The following is a 17693-nucleotide window of genomic DNA, read 5'->3' on the forward strand; positions in this document are numbered from 1 at the left end:
TGATATTTCTGCTTATTATTATATTTTATTTCTGAGAACATAACACTCATTTTTGCAGTTAATATTAACATCTGTATTTGATTAACAAAGATATTACCGCAGGTGAACAGCAGAAAGTTACTAATTCCCATATCACTAATCCATTAGCCCCATAATTTCTAACCCTGTTATCATATTGCTTCAGAGGGAGGGGTAATCACAGCCATGGAAAAGGATGTTGATTACATTTCCTCTATGCATAGACAGCTACCTTGGACAGGGAGTGGAGGGGAGTGGGGAAGAACCAAGGCTCGGACAATCCCCAACCCCCTGGCCCTCTCAAATCTCTTCTTAAAACCCATTTTGTCCCCAAAATCATTGCTACCATGTTGTACTCACCAACAATCTCCCCACACCCTTATTTGCTGAAACCAGTATCTCATCTGTTGTTTCCTATAAGGTTTTCTCCCCTTAAATTGTTAATTCTATGGAGCAAAGAATATGACTTTATGTTTTGTAAAGTGGTCAGGTACACTGACAGTGCTCTATAAATAGTACTAATAACCTCTGTGTCTCAGTTTCTTCATCTGTAAAATGAAGATACTAATATTTCCATACACAGGCTGTTGTGAGGTTCAGTTTGAGGCCATCAAATGGAAGATGCAAAGTACTCAGTACACTTATTAATAACATAAGGGAGGGCAGATGAATAAAGATTGTTACTGAAATTAGAATACATTGTTTCAGCAATAGCATTTTGGGATTGCATGCTCAGTGTGTGTTCTCTGATTCTGTGTGCACAATTGGCAGCTTGCTGAAACATCGTTGGAAATAATGTTCAGATACTCTGGATTTTCATTAGAACAGTAACAGAGGGAAGAGAATAAGCCCCAGTCCAAGAGAGATTTATGCAGGTGATTAACTTTAGGCAATTTAAGAAATCCCATTGAAGGCTTGATATGAACACTTTATTGAAAATTCTGAGTCAAGATGCAGAACACAGCTTGATATTTATGTTTAGAAAGAGAGCACTGCATATATTTTAGTCCTGTTTATAAAGTGTGACTGTGTGTTTCTAAACTGCATGCTTATGTAAAATATCTGATTTAAAATATTCTTCTACTTAGTATGTATAAAAATTTAACAAGGAAAAGAAGAAAATGTGCTATTGGAGAAGGTGTAAAACTGCAAGTTTCAGAGATTAATGTAACCTGGCAGATCTTGCTATGTAAGACAAGCATATGCTTGTCAAGTAGGGAGCAAAAATCTTCTACCAGGCAAGGTCAAAGAAAGTGAAGTCAGTATCATATTATATATGTCCATACACACCTGAGGCTGGGTGATCTCCACCTCTACTAAGCATTTTTGTAGCTTTAGCTTTCTATAAAAATAGCATTTTAAAATTAGGTGTGTGGGATATTTTTTCTATTTATATATACACACATTCAGGGTCAGACACACTGTAGTAATGGTCGTATATAATATAAATTCATTAGTGTTTACACTCCATGAAATAATTATACATGTTACATACATATGTGCGTATATTTTGTAAAATATTTACTAATTCCCTGGGGATTATACACTTTAAAAACACGCAAACACTTTATATACAACATAAGTGAGTAGAACACCCAGCCTTCCACAGGTCGGATAAAGAAAAAGGATCACCTGGCCTCCTCCTGAGGTTGCTAGCCAGCTTCATATTGACATAAATGTGTTACTTGTATTTGGTGTCTTAATAGCAATGTGCAGTCAAGGATGAATCTGTTAGAATCAACTGTTCAGATATCTGTTTGTGAACTAATTTAATTTTTAAGAACAGTTTAATAGGTTCTGCTTCCAAGAGTCTCTCCAGCCCTACGAGCACAAATCCTTCCCCAGTGCCCACTCCATAATCTCATTATTCTCTCTCTCACACTGCAGGTGCTGAAAAACTTTAATGCACCAGCAACAAAAGAGATAAGTTTTTAATTTTCTAATACAGTTCCTGCTCGGCAACTCCCTGCCCATGAAACAAGCTCGTTCTGACACCAGTACCAAACACCATCCTAAATTAATTCACCTTTTCCTTTTAAGCTCCCCCTCCTCAGAAAAAGCTGGGGGAAACAGGTATTCTTCTAGCATGCCCAGATGGTCCCCATATTTGGGCTCTAGCTAACCAATGCCCCCCTCCTACAGTAGGCACATGAGACAGCCCACTGAGCTCAATGAGACTACTCACATGTAAAGTTAAGTGTGTGCATGAGTGTTTGCAGGATCAGGTCCCAAGAGACAGGTCCCAGTCCTGCAAACACTGAGGCATGTGCTAATCTACTGGACAATGGGGACAGAGAGTGCACTGATAGCTTGTCTTGCTTATTCTGTTTTTCAGGGTGAACAGAAATGCTTCCTTTGTGATTCCAGATACCCATATAATCCCTATACCCATCCCAACAGTCACCCAATTGAAAATGTTCTCACAACTTTTGAGCCAGACCGGAAAAAGAAGTGGTGGCAGTCAGAAAACGGTAGGTTACAGTCAAGTAATGTTTCTCAGCTTGGCTAGTTTAGCTTATTCTACTCAATATGTGCAATCATCACTTTATGAAACTATAAGACAATATGGCAGGAGTTCTCAACCATTTTCTTTCTGAGCCCCCTCTCCCTTCCTCCGCCAACATGCTTTGTTCCCTGGGCAGATCCCTTCTAAAGCCAGCCCTGCTTTGTGGACCCTCTGAAACCAGCTCATGGCTCCCCAGGAGCTGCGGAGCCCCAGTTGAGAACCACTGCTAATGCCACATCGTGGTTTGCCATGTCATAGGGCCTGAGCACGACCATGAATATTCATGCCAATACCCAGTCTTTCATGCCCAAAGCTAAATTCCTCCTCCGCATAATATTGGGGTGCACTTATTCTATAACCTAGAGTATCCGTACATATTAATACCAATTAGCTCATTCTCAGACCTACCACTTCTTGTCCAAACTGGTTTATGGTGGTTACTTTCACGTTCCTGCTGTGTTCCCTGGGGTCACCATCTACCATTAAGTTACGACTCTTACTCTGAGGCCTGTTATTAGTGCAAGGCCTTGTGGAAGTAGTTATGCTAACGGCTATGTTTTAGCTGAGAAAAGGGCAGGTCTAAGACAGTAACCCCTGGTCATAAATTCTGCACTCTCATATGGAAGGATAAACAAGTAAATACAAAGAATATAGTACACCAAAGAATTCTGCTAGAAGGCAGTTTTTGAGAGGGCTTTAGCAATCTGGTTACTAGGCAGTTGGACCACAAAAACTTATAGGAATGATTAAGAAATGAGTGATGTGGCTTGTTAATATTAAGAGGTGTGATTGTGGACTCCAGATATGCCACATATTGATGAGGGGTAGATATTAATATATTATGGTCACAGAAGATGATCAAATATGGTTGGGTTTTCAAAAAATTAAACAAAGGGATATAAAAGATCCGGTATAGTTTCCTAATTTTGAGGTTCATCAGTTTCCCAACACAGTGTAAACTGAATCCCTCCCTTCGGATGGGCTGCACTTACTTTTCCTTCCCATCTTTGTTTTGAATGGTCCTCACAATGTAAGATTGTAAGTATGAAAATGCAGGAAACTGCTTTAGTGTACTGATCTTATTTTTATACTTGTGCAGACGGATTTTTCTCTTATTTCAATTATATTTGTCTACATTCACTAAAAATTCTGTGTCTGCTTCACCAAATTTTATCTTCTTAATTAACTCCAAGTAGCCACCTGAAAAAGAACATGTTATCAGTGACAAATGTATGTTAATTTTAATAATTAATACAGTGGCATCACAAACTGGATTGGTGAAGCATACAACAGAGACCCTGTGGCAGGGACGGTGGGGGGGTCCTTGTGGGGGCTATAGCTACCCCAACATTTGCCTTAGCCCCCCCCCCCCCCCCCCGTAGTCACCCCATAACAGCTCCCGCTCTCCAGTCACCCAGCTCTGAAGGCAGAACGGAGAGAGTGGTGGCTGCTGGCCAGGTGTCCAGCTAAGAGACTCAAAAACTCAGAAGTAGAAGAAACAGCAGAATAATGCTAACCAGTGGTTCTCAACCTTATTCTTTCCAAGCCCCACCCCCCCACCCAACATGCTATAAAAACTCCAGGGCTTGGGGAGGGGGCTCAGGACTTCTGCCCAAGGGGTGCTGAGCTCCTGCCCCATGGGTTGTCATGGCTTGAGGGTTTAGCTCTGGGGGCAGAGGGGCTTCGGGCTTCAGCCCTGCAGCTGGGGGGGCTCGGGCTTCCGCCACGGGGTACCAGGGCTTGGGGCTCCAAGCTTTCTGCCCTGGGCCCCAGCCAGTCTAAATCCAGCCCTGCTTCATGGACCCCCTGAAACCAGCTCACGGATCCCCTGGTTGGGAACTGCTGCAATACAGTACATTCTCTTTCTCTCTGATTTATAATGTTGGAGCAAAGATTTACAATGATTTAGATCTGTTCATTTGTAACTACACAGGATTTCAGAAGCATTTGAAAAAATAACCAACTTATCTATAGAGAAATTGTAAGCATGATACCTTGAATCAACTTATCTTCAACAGCTGAACCAAAGGAACTATAGCAGGATTGAATTACCTACCACAGAAATATATGTTTTCATATAGCCTCTACTTTTAATTTAAATCTGTTTTTTGTGACATAACCTACAGCTCCATAAACCACAATAGCAGGTTGTGTACCCATAGGAAAGACGACTAATTTTACATTATTGATCTTCACTGTTTTTTAATTCCTTTTCAGGCATTGACCATGTTAGCATTAGACTGGACCTAGAAACCTTATTCCAGTTCAGCCATCTTATACTGACTTTTAAGGTACGCTGTTTAGATAGTTTACTTGAGCCTTCACATAGCTTTATGTAAAGAACATCATGGTTGCAAAGTCAAGTACTCAAAAGTTAGAAATGACAGAATTAAGGTTGCCTGTGCAACATAAATTTGGCCCCTATGCAGGGGTAAAAGTAAGTTAGAGGACTTACCGGTACGCCAGAGTCCTGAGCTGGGGGCGTGCCATCAATCAGAAGAGGCGTGGCCTTAACTGGAAGAGGCAGGGCCTTAAATCCCCGGGCCCTTTAAATCTTGATTTAAAGGGCCAGGGCTCCAGCTGTGGTAGTGGCGGCTGGGAGCCCGGGGCCCTTTAAATCACCCCCAAGCTACCAGCTGCAGAGGCAGCTGGGAACCCTGGGGCTCGGGGGTGATTTAAAGGGCCCAGAGCTCCAGCTGCTGCTACCACAGCAGAGCCCTGGGCCCTTTAAATCACTGAGGAGCCCTGGGAGCTCCCAGCTGCCACCGCTACCCCGGGGCTCTGGGCTCTGGCAGAGCTTTAAAGGGCCCGGGGCTCTGCTGTGGTAGCGGCTGCCCGAGCCCTTTAAATCCCTGCCGGAGCCCTGCTGCCCGAGCCCTAGGGTAGCGGCGGCCAGGCTCTGTTGGGGATTTAAAGGGCCAGGGCGGTAGCGGCGGCTGGAGCTCTGGGGCCCTTTAAATCCACGCCAGAGCCCCGCCACCACTACCCCAGGGAATGCCGGTCCCGGTACGGCGCACAGGCTCTTACCACTACGCTGTACCGGGGCGTACTGGCTTCCTTTCACCTCTGCCCCTATGTGTGTATGCTTTATGTTATAGTCTTTAATTACATGGTCACGTACTATTTTTCCCAAAGCACCCCTTCTTGGTTCTCTTAAAATTGCTTATTCACCATTGTTCCCAATTTTGGGTAGTACTAGTGATTCATTTTTGTTGAGAGAACTCAGTTGATGAACCCTGTTTCTTATGTGCTTCAGTTCATACTTACAGGTTTCAGAGTAACAGCCGTGTTAGTCTGTATTCGTAAAAAGAAAAGGAGTACTTGTGGCACCTTAGAGACTAACCAGTTTATTTGAGCATGAGCTTTCGTGAGCTACAGCTCACTTCATCGGATGCATAGCATATCGTGGAAACTGCAGAAGACATTATATACACACAGAGACCATGAAACAAAACTTGAAAATCAAGTATCCCAGATAGTTGACTGGGGAATTAATCCTGCAAACCTGCATGCTGGGAATTGTCATTAGCTGTTATTGGAGTTCCATGTGCAGAGGGCTTGTAGGTTCAGACCTTAGGGCTTATGAAAGCAACATAAATTAAACCAGAAAAGGCATTATTTGGAAGGAGTATTTGCTAGGAAACTTCCCCTTTCAGAGAGAAACCCTTCTATTTAGGGTATATCTAGACTGCAGTTGGGGACATACTTGTGTTAACTTTGACATAGCTTGAGTAACAATAGAAGTGAAGCCATAGCAGTACAGGCAGCTGCTTGAGTGTGGGCCCAGGGTCCTGAGTGGGTGGGGCTAGATCAAAGCTAGCTTGGGCACGTCTCTGTGTGCTGCAATCACACTTGCCATTTGCAGTGTAGACATACCCTTAGTTCTATTAAAAACTTTCTTCCAAAGTCTGTTTAAAGAATTATTGCAACAATGTTTCTTCCAGACATTTCGGCCTGCAGCCATGTTGGTTGAGCGCTCCACAGACTATGGTCACACCTGGAAGATATTTAGGTATTTTGCACAAAACTGTGCTGAATCTTTCCCCAACATCCCCTCTGGTCCGGCAAAAGGAGTGGGAGATATTGTTTGTGATCCAAGATATTCAGACGTTGAGCCCTCCACTGAAGGCGAGGTATTCCTTCGTGTTTGTGCTTTTTTTACTTCAAATTACACTGATTTTTTTCTCATGGCAATGAGATATCAGTGAGCTAGTTTGTATCCTAGGTCTGATTCGTCTCTCACACTAGTTTTACAAGGGGAAATGCAATGGGTTACACTGAGAAGAAAACCCGACCACTGAGTTTTATTTTGAGTTTCAGGTTCAAATGAACACCTACAAAATCTCATTCAAAACTATGTAGTTTCTCCAGGTTTCCCCTCTAAACCATAAACCCCTCCCCACAACAGGTCTTCGCTCCCCCTAAACTTCTGCTGACCTGTGCAGAAGCCTATTCTCTGGTGCATCTGCAGGTGACAGCTAGCTTCAATCTGTGGGGTTCGGGGCTGGTCTCTCTAACAAATCCCCAAAAAGGGTCTTCTATCTCCCGCACCAGTTTTTTAGTAAGAAGTCTCAAAAGCTTTACTGAGTCCCAAGGGACACTGATGGCAATTGAGTGTCATAAAAGTTTCCACAGCTCTGCTTATAATACATAAAAATCATGCTTCATGCAAAAGCTAGCTGAATATTATTTGTTACATAATTAAATTTTGCATAATTTTATTAACATTTTTGTTGTTGTTTGCCCAGAATCTAAAACTGGGAAAAGAATTTGTGAATACTCACCAATATTTAGGAATTTCATGAACATGTTCCAACAAAATATTCGCAAACAATTTTTAAAATGAATTAGCCATTTTTAACATTATTTTTGAAGAGAAATGTATTGTATTCACCCAGCTTTACTTCACATAACCTGTGCGCACACAGCTAAATTAAATGTTTAGGTGTCATAATGAATCACTAATAACTGTATACAAGATATTAGCTGCTCATTTTAGCTCTGTTGCTATATACTGATATTTAGTATTAATTAACCTTGAAATATCAGTCACCCTGTGACACCCCCCATTCATCTCTCCCGCTTCAGTATCGTATGTTAGCTACTATCCTAAAGAGCTTGTTAGCAATTCTCCATTTCATTCCCTTCTGAATCCTGTACATCAATGTAATATTGACCCTCAACCCAGCTTCACATAGGGCTGAGCTAGCTATTTCTTTAACTCCATACCCCTACTCCCCTAGACTAATTTGGGTCATGCTTTGCTACATTGCTACAATTTCAGGCCTCAAGTCAGCAAAGCACTGCAGCAGATGCTTAACTTCCAGTACAATTGTAAGTGCTTTGGGCCCTCATTCAGGAATGTAGTTGTGTCCAAATTCAAACATCTGTGCAGGCCTCACTGAAGCCAACAGGACTATTCATATACTTTGTTAGACATGCACTTAAGTACATTGCTAAACCAAGGCCTTACTGAATAAGGGTGGACTTACATGCTTAAGTGCTTTGCTGAATCAGGGCCCTAATCCTGTTCTTTCTCTTATATGATTAACAAAATGGCAAGCAATTTTATTAATCATTATCTTATTTCCAATAGGTATTAATTATACAGTGATAAATTTTAGCTAAAATATTTGCCTTTATGTACTAAAATAATACTTTGCATGTTTAAATATACATTCATCTGTTTTACAGGTTGTCTTAAAAGCTTTGGATCCCAGCTTTGAAATAGAAAATCCTTATATCCGATCTATCCAAGGTATGTATAGTTTGGGTTTTCTTTACAAATAGTTATTTGTTTGTCTTGCATGTTAAAGACAGTAGTTTAGATCCTCAGCTAGTGTAAATCGGTGTAATGTAGCTAATTTACAGCTGAGCACCCTGTAGATTTTCAAGTGAACAGAGCTTTTAGGTTAATTGTGGTTCTGGATTTCCTTTCTCTTATCCCAGATCTCATCACCTTAACAAACCTGAGAATAAACTTCACAAAACTCCACACTCTTGGGGATACTTTATTTGGAAGAAGGCAAAGTGATCTCCTTGAAAAATATTATTATGCAGTTTATGAAATGGTTGTCCGTGGAAGTTGCTTTTGTAATGGTCATGCCAGCCAATGCAGTCCAGTGCAGAAACTGCGGGGTGATGTTTTCTATCAGCCTGGAATGGTAAGCTATAAAACTTCCACTCCTAAAAGGGGATTCCCTATGTGGTAATTTTTGGATGATTATCCTTGGATTGCAATTTGTAATTCAACATTTTAAAAACATTTTAACATTGCTACCTCCATTCAAAACACTGGACCAGATTAAAAAAGACCAGAATCTGACCCCTGTTGGCACTAGAGTGGTAGTACTATAATAACTGACACACAAACATGTTAATAATAGCATGAAAATACCAGAGCTGTAATGGTGCAAATGTAATCCAGTAAGTAATCTGTGTTGTGTGCAGATTCGAATGGCTACTTTGTTGGGTACATTCCATAACACCAGTAGGGCTTGGTGAAAACTCTGCTGCATGAAAAGTCATCAGCACAAAGAGAATTCCCTGTTTCTACATTAAAAACAAACAGACTGGTGAACAACAGATTGTCCAAGAAGTCAGGAACAGAATAAAGTGTACCTTCATATTTGGAACCAGTGTTTTTTCCTGGATAAATTTTACATAAGTGTTTAAACCTCAGTTTCTGTCAGTAGAAGTATCTTTTCTAAAATTTGTTCAATATCTTTAAAACAGGTTGGTTATTGTTTCCACACGCTGTCCATGTCTCTTGCTCATGAGAATTGTAACTGAGAATTGTTTGTCACATGAGGGAGCCAGAGGGCTCTGAATTTCTCTGCTTATGATGGCATACCACAAGCCTAGGTATTTTTACATGGGAACATTTTAGGTTGGCATATAGCATTTTGTGGGGATCTATCCCATCATGTGAGTACATAGGACTCTTCATGTGATGTAGAACTGTCCAATTTTGGCAAATGATAAATTTGTAGATTTGAAGCTTATCTCCGCAAAGAAGGCAAATTCACTCTTGAAATCAGTTACTTTCTAGAGACGAAACAAACATCAGGAATACCGTGTTTCATTATAATTAACATACTAAATTTCTCCCTCTAAGAGAGAGAGGCAACCTGATCTGTTTCTGACACTAAGGAAATTTTCAATTTTCAAGAATCAAAAAGTAATATATTATCCCACATGAAAGAAAACTATATTGGGGTGGGTGTGGGTGGAGTGTTTTTCCTGCCCAATGTCCCAAAGACAATGGACTAAAGAAAATTCACTTATTTTTGTTGTTGTTGACATGTTGCAGGTTCATGGCAGATGTGTCTGTCAGCACAACACTGATGGCATGTCCTGTGAAAGGTGTAAAGAATTCTACAATGATGCTCCCTGGAGGCCAGCTGAAGGATCACAGGATAATGCTTGCAAATGTACCTGACAAATAGTTACTTAATTTTCATCAGATAGATGATAGCACAGTACAATCCCATGCATTGCCTACAAGGACAGATAAGCTTTCAGATGGGCTCGTTTCTCATGCTTAAATGAGAATAGGATATCCTAGATGGATTCAGGTGTCAGCGATGCATTGTCAGGCGAGATGTGTGGCAACTGTGCTGCGTCCCCTGGTGGTATATCCGTATATCTAACATTTGTGTTGCTCTCAGTGAAGGAGAGCTATTTCAATTTCCAATTCTCTGTAAAGAGTAAAAGTAAAATGAACAAGAAAAGGCAAAGAAGGCAAAAGGGATTATTCACTGGTTAGGGTTCTTGTTGCAAATGAGAATATTATTTAGACAAAGCTGTATTCTTTTCAGTAGATTACTAGCAGATTACTAAACCATCTTCAGTACACTAGAAAATTGTGATGGCCACAGAGATCTAAGATATTCTGGGCCAGATTTACCTTTATGCTCCAGCTGCTTTGCACCACCCCAGTGATGTAAAGCAGTCGGACCATACAGCTGAATCTGATCTGTAAATTCTGTGCATCTGATTGTGTTCTCAGTTGTTATATCAGTGAAAATTGTGAGTCGCTCCACTGAATTTTCATGCTGGTAAAGACAGTGTGAGATCAGAATCAGACACTTTACTTCAGCTGTGACATTCTTCATCCCCACTCCCAGGGTTGCGGGGAGGTCAGACCCAGGAACTGTTCACCCCACTGCCAGGCTTTTGAGTGGGGTTGTCAGCTCCAGGTCTTTTTCATCTTCCCTCAGCCTGAGTTGGAGAGGAAGGGGTGCTGTTCAGTTCCAATTGTGTCCTCTTGTTCCTCTTCACAGGGGTAAAGAGGAGCTGGCTCACTTTCTAAAGGTATGGGGGGCACTGCCTGCCTCCTGCAGCAGCTCTGATTGGTTGTTCTTTCCCAAGCGATAAGGAAGTGGGGAAGGCAGCCAATCGGAGGGGCTTTTCCCCGGGCAGGGCAAGATATCCCATGAAAACTGGCTCCAGCTGTAACAAAAATCACATTACTCATGATCAGATCATGAGAGTTGGCAACACTGCCTTTTGCTCTCACTGAAACCAATGGTACTTTACACTGATTGACTGGTATTTTAAAAAACACACATCCACACCAAACAAGAGTTTGTAATTATTCAGAATTATCAGTTATGCATATTGCTAACATATGTAAACAAGTGAACTTATTATTTTTACCCTCATCCTCCCACTCCGTTCCCTCCTATTGTTTGTCACACTCACTGGTTCCATTTTGTCTTTGGTTAGGCCCCAATCCTGCAAACACTCATCCACATGCTTAGGTTTTTGCAAGTGCGTAATCCCTCTGAAGTCAGTTGAACTACTAACTTGCATAGTGTACTTGTTTGCAGGATCTGGGCCATACATTGTAATCTCTCTGAGCGTGGTACTATGTACAGCTCCTGGACTTGTAAATCATCGCATAATGGGGCCGTAGTCATGAGTGACATATTGGGGCACTACTGTAATACAAATTTAAAAATAATATTAACATTAATAATTGACTTCAGTGGGAGCACGAGCAGAAGTATGAATCAAAATGTGCTGGCTCTTAAATAAAGCACACTTTGTTTTCTGTTTTAGCGTGTAAATGCAATGGCCATTCGGACCGATGCCATTTTGACATGGCCGTGTACATAGCTAATGATCGCATCAGTGGTGGCGTATGTGAAGACTGCCAGCACCATACCATGGGGCAACACTGTGATCAGTGCAAGCCCTTCTTTTACCGGGATCCCCTCAGAACAATTTCAGACCCTCGTGCCTGCATCCGTAAGTGCGCTGTTCTTTCCCCCCTTTACAAATGGCTAGCAATGATTGGCTCAAAATTAAATATTTCTAGTTCTCTCTGTAAGCTGCTACCCTCTCCAAGTGCTTTCTTCATCAATACACTTAATAATCAATATAGATGTAAAAATGTTTGCCTACCTTAGAAGCAGAAGCATTGTATAGACCAGTTGATTAACAGCATTTTCAAGCTAATGGGGAAAAAGACCCTGCATTAATTTCAACTATGGCTCATCACTGAATTCAGCTTTGAAGTCCGGCAGGGAGGTTATCTTTCTTGTAACAAATCAGGGTAAATATGAATAGCCATAAATGGCCAGAGTCCGGCCAGCCCCTGCACAGATGCAAGAGAAGAGGCGAACACAATGAATTCCCTATAACCTTGCATCCTTCAAGATGGATTTACCAGATCCCTATTCAGGAGTGTATTGCTTGCTTTTTCCTACCATCCTGGAGATGCTAGGTACCTGAAAGAGGGTGAGGAGTGACTAGGGTGGGGCTATGACTCCTCCCTTTGCACAAAGAGAAGAGGGAAGCATTTGCATTCTTCAAGGGATGGGTAACTCCCCCTCCAGTATGTTTTGCCTGGAAGGCCCTTCAAATAATTCTGGTTAAGATGAGGCTTTGCTTGTAGAGTTTCTAACACTCTGGGGCCCTGATCCTGGCAGGAGTCTCTGGGCACTACCTGAATACAAATATTTAATAAATAATAGCAGTTATGGGACCTGCATTTTAATGTATATTTCTAAATATCATTATTTCCACATCTCCATTTGAATATCTGTGTTTGTAGCCTGTGATTGTGACCCAGAAGGCACATTATACAGTGGGTTGTGTGAAAGCTGTACAGACCCTATTCTTGGAACTATTGCTGGTCGGTGCCTTTGCAAGGAAAACGTTGAGGGAGTCCGTTGTGACATGTGCAGGCGGAACTACTATGGGCTGAGTGGCAGTGATCCTCTTGGCTGCCAGCGTACGTAAACTATGATCTTTTTCTTTTTTCCTTTCAAAACTTAATTTTATGTGACAGAGGCAGATAAAAAATAAATCTGGCCCCTTTACAAGTCACATCAGGTTGTCTGCCGTCACTTATTGCACCAGATGATATTCCCTGGAAAAGATCTGAAATGAATCAGAAATGTAGGGCTGGAAGGGACCTGAAAAAGTCACCCAGTTCAGTCCACTGCACTGTGGCAGGACCATGTAAACCTAGGCCATCCTCCGGGGCTGGAGCACCCATGGGGAAAAAAATAGTGGGTGCTCAGCACTCACCGGCAGCCCCGCTGGTCAGCTCCTTCCTCTTCTCCCCCCCCCGCCCCAGTGCCTCCCATCTGCCAGTGGGCCCTGCTGATCAGCTCCTCCCCTAGTGCTTCCCACCCATCAGTGATCTGCTGTTCAGTGGCATGCAGGAGGCAGTGGGGCGGGCGGGAGGAGCGGTGGCAGGAAGAGGGGGAGCAAGGGCAGAGTGTCCTTGGAGAGGGGAGGAACAGGGTGGGAAGAGGCAGGGTAGGGATGGGATGGGGTCTGGGGTGTAGCAGGGGTCAAGCACCCCCAGGGAAACCAGAAAGTCAGCACCTCCAACCTGTTCGTAAAAACCTCTAGTGACGGGGATTCTATAACTTCCCTTGGAAGCTTATTCCAGAGCTTGACTACCCTTACAGTTGGAAAGCTTTTTCTAATATCCAACCTAAATCTCCCTTGCTACACATTAAGCCCATTACTTCTTGTCCTATTTTCAGTGGACATGGAGAACAATTGATCACCGTCCTCTTTATAATAGCTTTAACTTATTTGAAGACTGTTATCAGGTCCCCTCAGTAACGGAGACCAGTCAATAAAGGAGAGTAGGACTAGAAATATACGATTTGCCAAAAACATGGTAGTAAATATGTGATCTGATTCCTTTGATAAGGGGGATTTCAAACAGACGATATTTTTATTTATATTAAACAAGTATCAGGGTAATTTGGTAATCACGAAGGAGACTAGCTTGAATCGCTCATAGGGCAGGTAGGCTTTACGCAAGACTTCCCCAGCATGCCTCCCTCAACGCACCGCCCTCCTGGCTTGCAACATGCATGCTGTCCCAAGCTGTAATGTTCTGCTGTCAGTTTGTAGGGTTGTTAGTGACACAGACAAATGTCCATTGCAAGCACCTTACGTCAGATTTTGCAGAGTCATGTCCTGGGTTAGTATTTCAAAAGCATATAGAAACTATTTACCTGGGCAGGTAAACCAGTGCCTCTTAAACAGAGGAAAAGGGGAATGTCCTCAAAATCCCTAGCTGAACATTCATATTCATGGTTTTTATACCCTAAAAATATGAATGGAAGTCCATATAAACCCACCTGGAACAGAAACAAAACAGATGAGGTCTGCATTACCATGTGAGAGCCCTCTTTTGGGGATGATTTAGGAGGCCCTGTACTTTGGGCTGGTAAAGATCAAGGAGGTGGCAAACCTGACATGCTGGGTATCCAAAGGCTGCAGACTGCATTACTCTTGAACTTTCAGCCAATCGCTTCTTTGAACCAGTGTCAAGTGAAATTGTGCATCTTTGTCCTCCTCAGGGACTGTGAAATTTTGCAAACATATTGTGCTCATCAAAGAATAAATAACAATAAGGGGAATAAAGGCAGAGCTTAGGCTCAGCAATGGTGAGAATACTACAGTGGAGCAAAGATGAAGAATGCAGCAGAACCCACTGCGCAGAACTTCTTCCAGGAGTCCAACATGTTTTGCCAGAGCCATCCCTTGCACACCAGCAGAGCTTCTCCTTTCCGATGCCCACCACAAATACCTGAGGAAAATGATCTGCCCCTCAGAAACAGCTGGTTTGCGAAGTGTTAATTGGATTCTGAAGCTGGTCTTCTGCAGTTTGTTCCCCCGATAGTTGAGTGCAATGGTTATTTCGAATTCCCACCGAAAGTCAGTGTAGGGCTCGTTCCTGCAGTGGCACTAACGGAGGTGATTATGTGTTTCTTTCCTTGCAGCCTGCTCCTGCAACCCTTCTGGGAGCTTGTCTTTCTCCATGTGTGATCCAGTGACTGGAGAGTGCCTCTGCCAGCGCTTTGTCACAGGGCCACATTGTGAAGAATGCCTTGTATGTAATCGGGAGGCTTTTGTTATTGCTTCATGTAGCATCCTGTTTTACACCTCCCCAAATGTCTTCCCCTTGCCCATGTCCTGCCTCCTTATTTGTCTCTGCCATGGACATCCTGTTAAAGGGGAACACAACACGATGCCAAGTGGAGATGGCCCATAGGCCACAACATTTATCATAGAATTAGACAAAAAAGAGTGACAGGGCATGAGAACAAATAGTCCTTGCTACAAGGAGCCCTCAGATGAGTCTCTCCACCCATTCTAATTAAAGCAACCTGGAGACGGTCCTCTGTGGTGCTTCAGTTGATTCAGCCTGGTCTGGCTGGCTGGCACATAGCCGGATTCTGCTCTTACTGAAGTCACTGGCAAAACTCCCATTGTTTTCAATGGAGCAGGATCGAGCTGTTAGATGGCTAAACCAGCAAATGCTGTACCGCTGTAGAGATAGTTAGATTGCCCCAAGTACATCCCCCAGCAGACTCCAGTGGGGATGGGGCAGGGGGCTACTGCCATGTGAGTGACCTCTGCAGTTTCTACCATGTCCCCACTATGACAGCCCTGAGTGATGGTGGAGATAATTCCTTGTGAGAGTACCCATACTCACTGCTGTTGAAAACACTCGATGGCTTGTGCCCTCTATGTTCTTTTATGGGGGAAGTTGTCATGGCTGAAAATGTAGGTGGGAACAGTTAGGGTTGGACAAGTACTGAAAAGCATTGTCTATGCATATTCACTTGACACTTTAAATGACTGAGCTTCATCCGTGATTGGGCCTTTTTGTGAACATTTGTGCAGCCAAGTTTACTGGCACGAGCTTTTGCAGAAAGAAAATGAATGAAATCGATAGTCCCAATGAAAGCAGAGTTTCTTTTAGTCAAAAAGGATTGGGCTTTTTGTTATTTAAGTTGTTAAATATTCCCAGTCAAAAATCAATACATTTTCCTTTCTTATCATAGGTAGGATACTGGGGGCTTGGCAATCATTTATATGGCTGTTCTCCGTGTGGCTGTGACATTGGTGGAGCCCACAATAACTTGTAAGTCATTTAAAGTATCATTCTCCTTTTGATGGTAATGAATTAACACCAGCACATATTGCACCTTTTTGATAGGGTCATGGGATCTCGTGGTTAATGAAGAAACCAAGTAGTTTAGAGACAGAGGCTCATCGTGTGTGAGCAATGTAAAAACACCCTGGTGTATAAGATTTTGTGACTCTATTAGCGATGTTTCAATGGATTTGAGTCTGACCAGGAAATGTCAGTACGTACTAGGGAACTTTTAGTGTGCAGCAGCAGGGTCCATGTGTACAGTTTGTGCGCAGCACACTGGACGGCTGTAGATTGACACCTTAGCTCGCTATGCAGTAAGTGTTTATGTAGATGTGCCCTTATCTTTTTCTCTGAAGCAAACTGGCAATCATTAAGATTCAAGATCAGTTAAATGAAAAGTACAAACCACCCCAGCCTGACTCCCGATGCACAGGGCCCCCAACGTTGTACAGTTAGTTAGGGACAATATTTTGGAACTTGGGTTCCTACATTCATGTTTAGGCACCTAAATAAATAGCCTGGTTTTCAAAGGTACTGAGTTCCCATTGCTTTAAAAAAAATGCCTAAAGTCCACTCACATTTGAAAACATTAGCCCTATACTTGGCTGGGTCAGGGTCTTTATTACTCCAGGAAAAAGGTTACTAGAGTGCATGGTGTGGTCCCATATAGTAACTCCTACAGTACATTTCTATGCACATGGTTAGGTAAAACCAAGCTAGTGAATACAGGACATATTGCAGTTTGTGGAATTGGTAGAGCGAGCAAGGGTGACAAACACATACCTTTGCCAGCTGATTAATAAGGAAGCACTGGAATAAACTCCAGCATTATAAGCGAGAAATAGCAGTTGCTGGAAAAATATTTAAAAATTGAGTTAATTTTACAGTGAAAGGAACAATAAGAATAAAAGCAAAGGTAGAATAGCTACCGCCTGTGTATTGTACATAAACATATGTGCATTGATGAGACTCTTACCCCTCTTCTTTCTTACCTGTTCATCCAGGTGTTCATCGAGCGATGGGCAGTGTAAATGTCTTCCTAACATTGTGGGCCGTCAATGTACAGAAGCAGCCCCAGGCTACTTCTTTTTACCATTGGATTATTATATCTATGAAGCAGAGCATGCAAAGCCGCTTTCCAGATCTGCACCTTTGGTATGTTTCGCTTTTATGTGCGGTATTCAGAGGTAATGTGTAAGGGAGTCTAGGTTGGTGTCAGTGGAATGCTGAGGGCAAAGGGGAGAGTGCTGTAGCGGGAAAAGCAACCTAAAGGAGGATGGAAGATGATTTCATGTCAAGGGGGTTCCTCACCCTCCCCTGTAATTTTAAATGACACTCCTCATTGTGTAAATTACACTGACTGACACTCCCTGGCCCTAGTCTTTGACTGTAACCAGAGAGCCCTTGGAGAAGTGCCCACAGGTGTCCTCTGTGTTCCCCCAGTCTTGAGTTGTCCAGGTACCTGGCCAGTCCTGAGTGTAAATTAGAGCATCCTGAACGTTTATGCCAGCTGCCAAAGAGCCCGAGAGGCCATGATGGCAGCTGGATACTCTGGAGTGCTGAGGTGCCTGGCACAGACCTTCATCTCTGGCCAAAGCACTTGATTAGAAAGAACCTTTCAGTGGTTCTATCCCAACTGTGGCTTCCCGTATGTGAGGGGTGGGGGTCTTCCTCTGTTCATTAATGCCAGCTTTAGAATAGCTCTAATGGACTTGTTTAGACTCACTTACACCACTACGTACA

General features: G+C 42.7%; 1 protein-coding gene across 1 annotated transcript in view; it reads left to right on the plus strand.

Moving 5' to 3' along the window:
- LAMB4 (laminin subunit beta 4) overlaps positions 1–17693 on the plus strand; it is a 74731-nt gene that overhangs the window by 15821 nt on the left and 41217 nt on the right. The window contains exons 3-13 of the mRNA XM_043547133.1: positions 2354–2489; positions 4742–4815; positions 6469–6657; positions 8219–8282; positions 8474–8688; positions 9837–9957; positions 11591–11779; positions 12588–12767; positions 14788–14897; positions 15856–15935; positions 16955–17105. Of these exons, the coding sequence (XP_043403068.1) occupies positions 2354–2489; positions 4742–4815; positions 6469–6657; positions 8219–8282; positions 8474–8688; positions 9837–9957; positions 11591–11779; positions 12588–12767; positions 14788–14897; positions 15856–15935; positions 16955–17105 (1509 nt within the window). The remainder of the gene's footprint in view (positions 1–2353; positions 2490–4741; positions 4816–6468; positions 6658–8218; positions 8283–8473; positions 8689–9836; positions 9958–11590; positions 11780–12587; positions 12768–14787; positions 14898–15855; positions 15936–16954; positions 17106–17693) is intronic.

The sequence above is a fragment of the Chelonia mydas genome, chromosome 1, assembly GCF_015237465.2.
Source record: "Chelonia mydas isolate rCheMyd1 chromosome 1, rCheMyd1.pri.v2, whole genome shotgun sequence".
In the NCBI taxonomy this organism is placed as follows: domain Eukaryota; kingdom Metazoa; phylum Chordata; order Testudines; family Cheloniidae; genus Chelonia; species Chelonia mydas.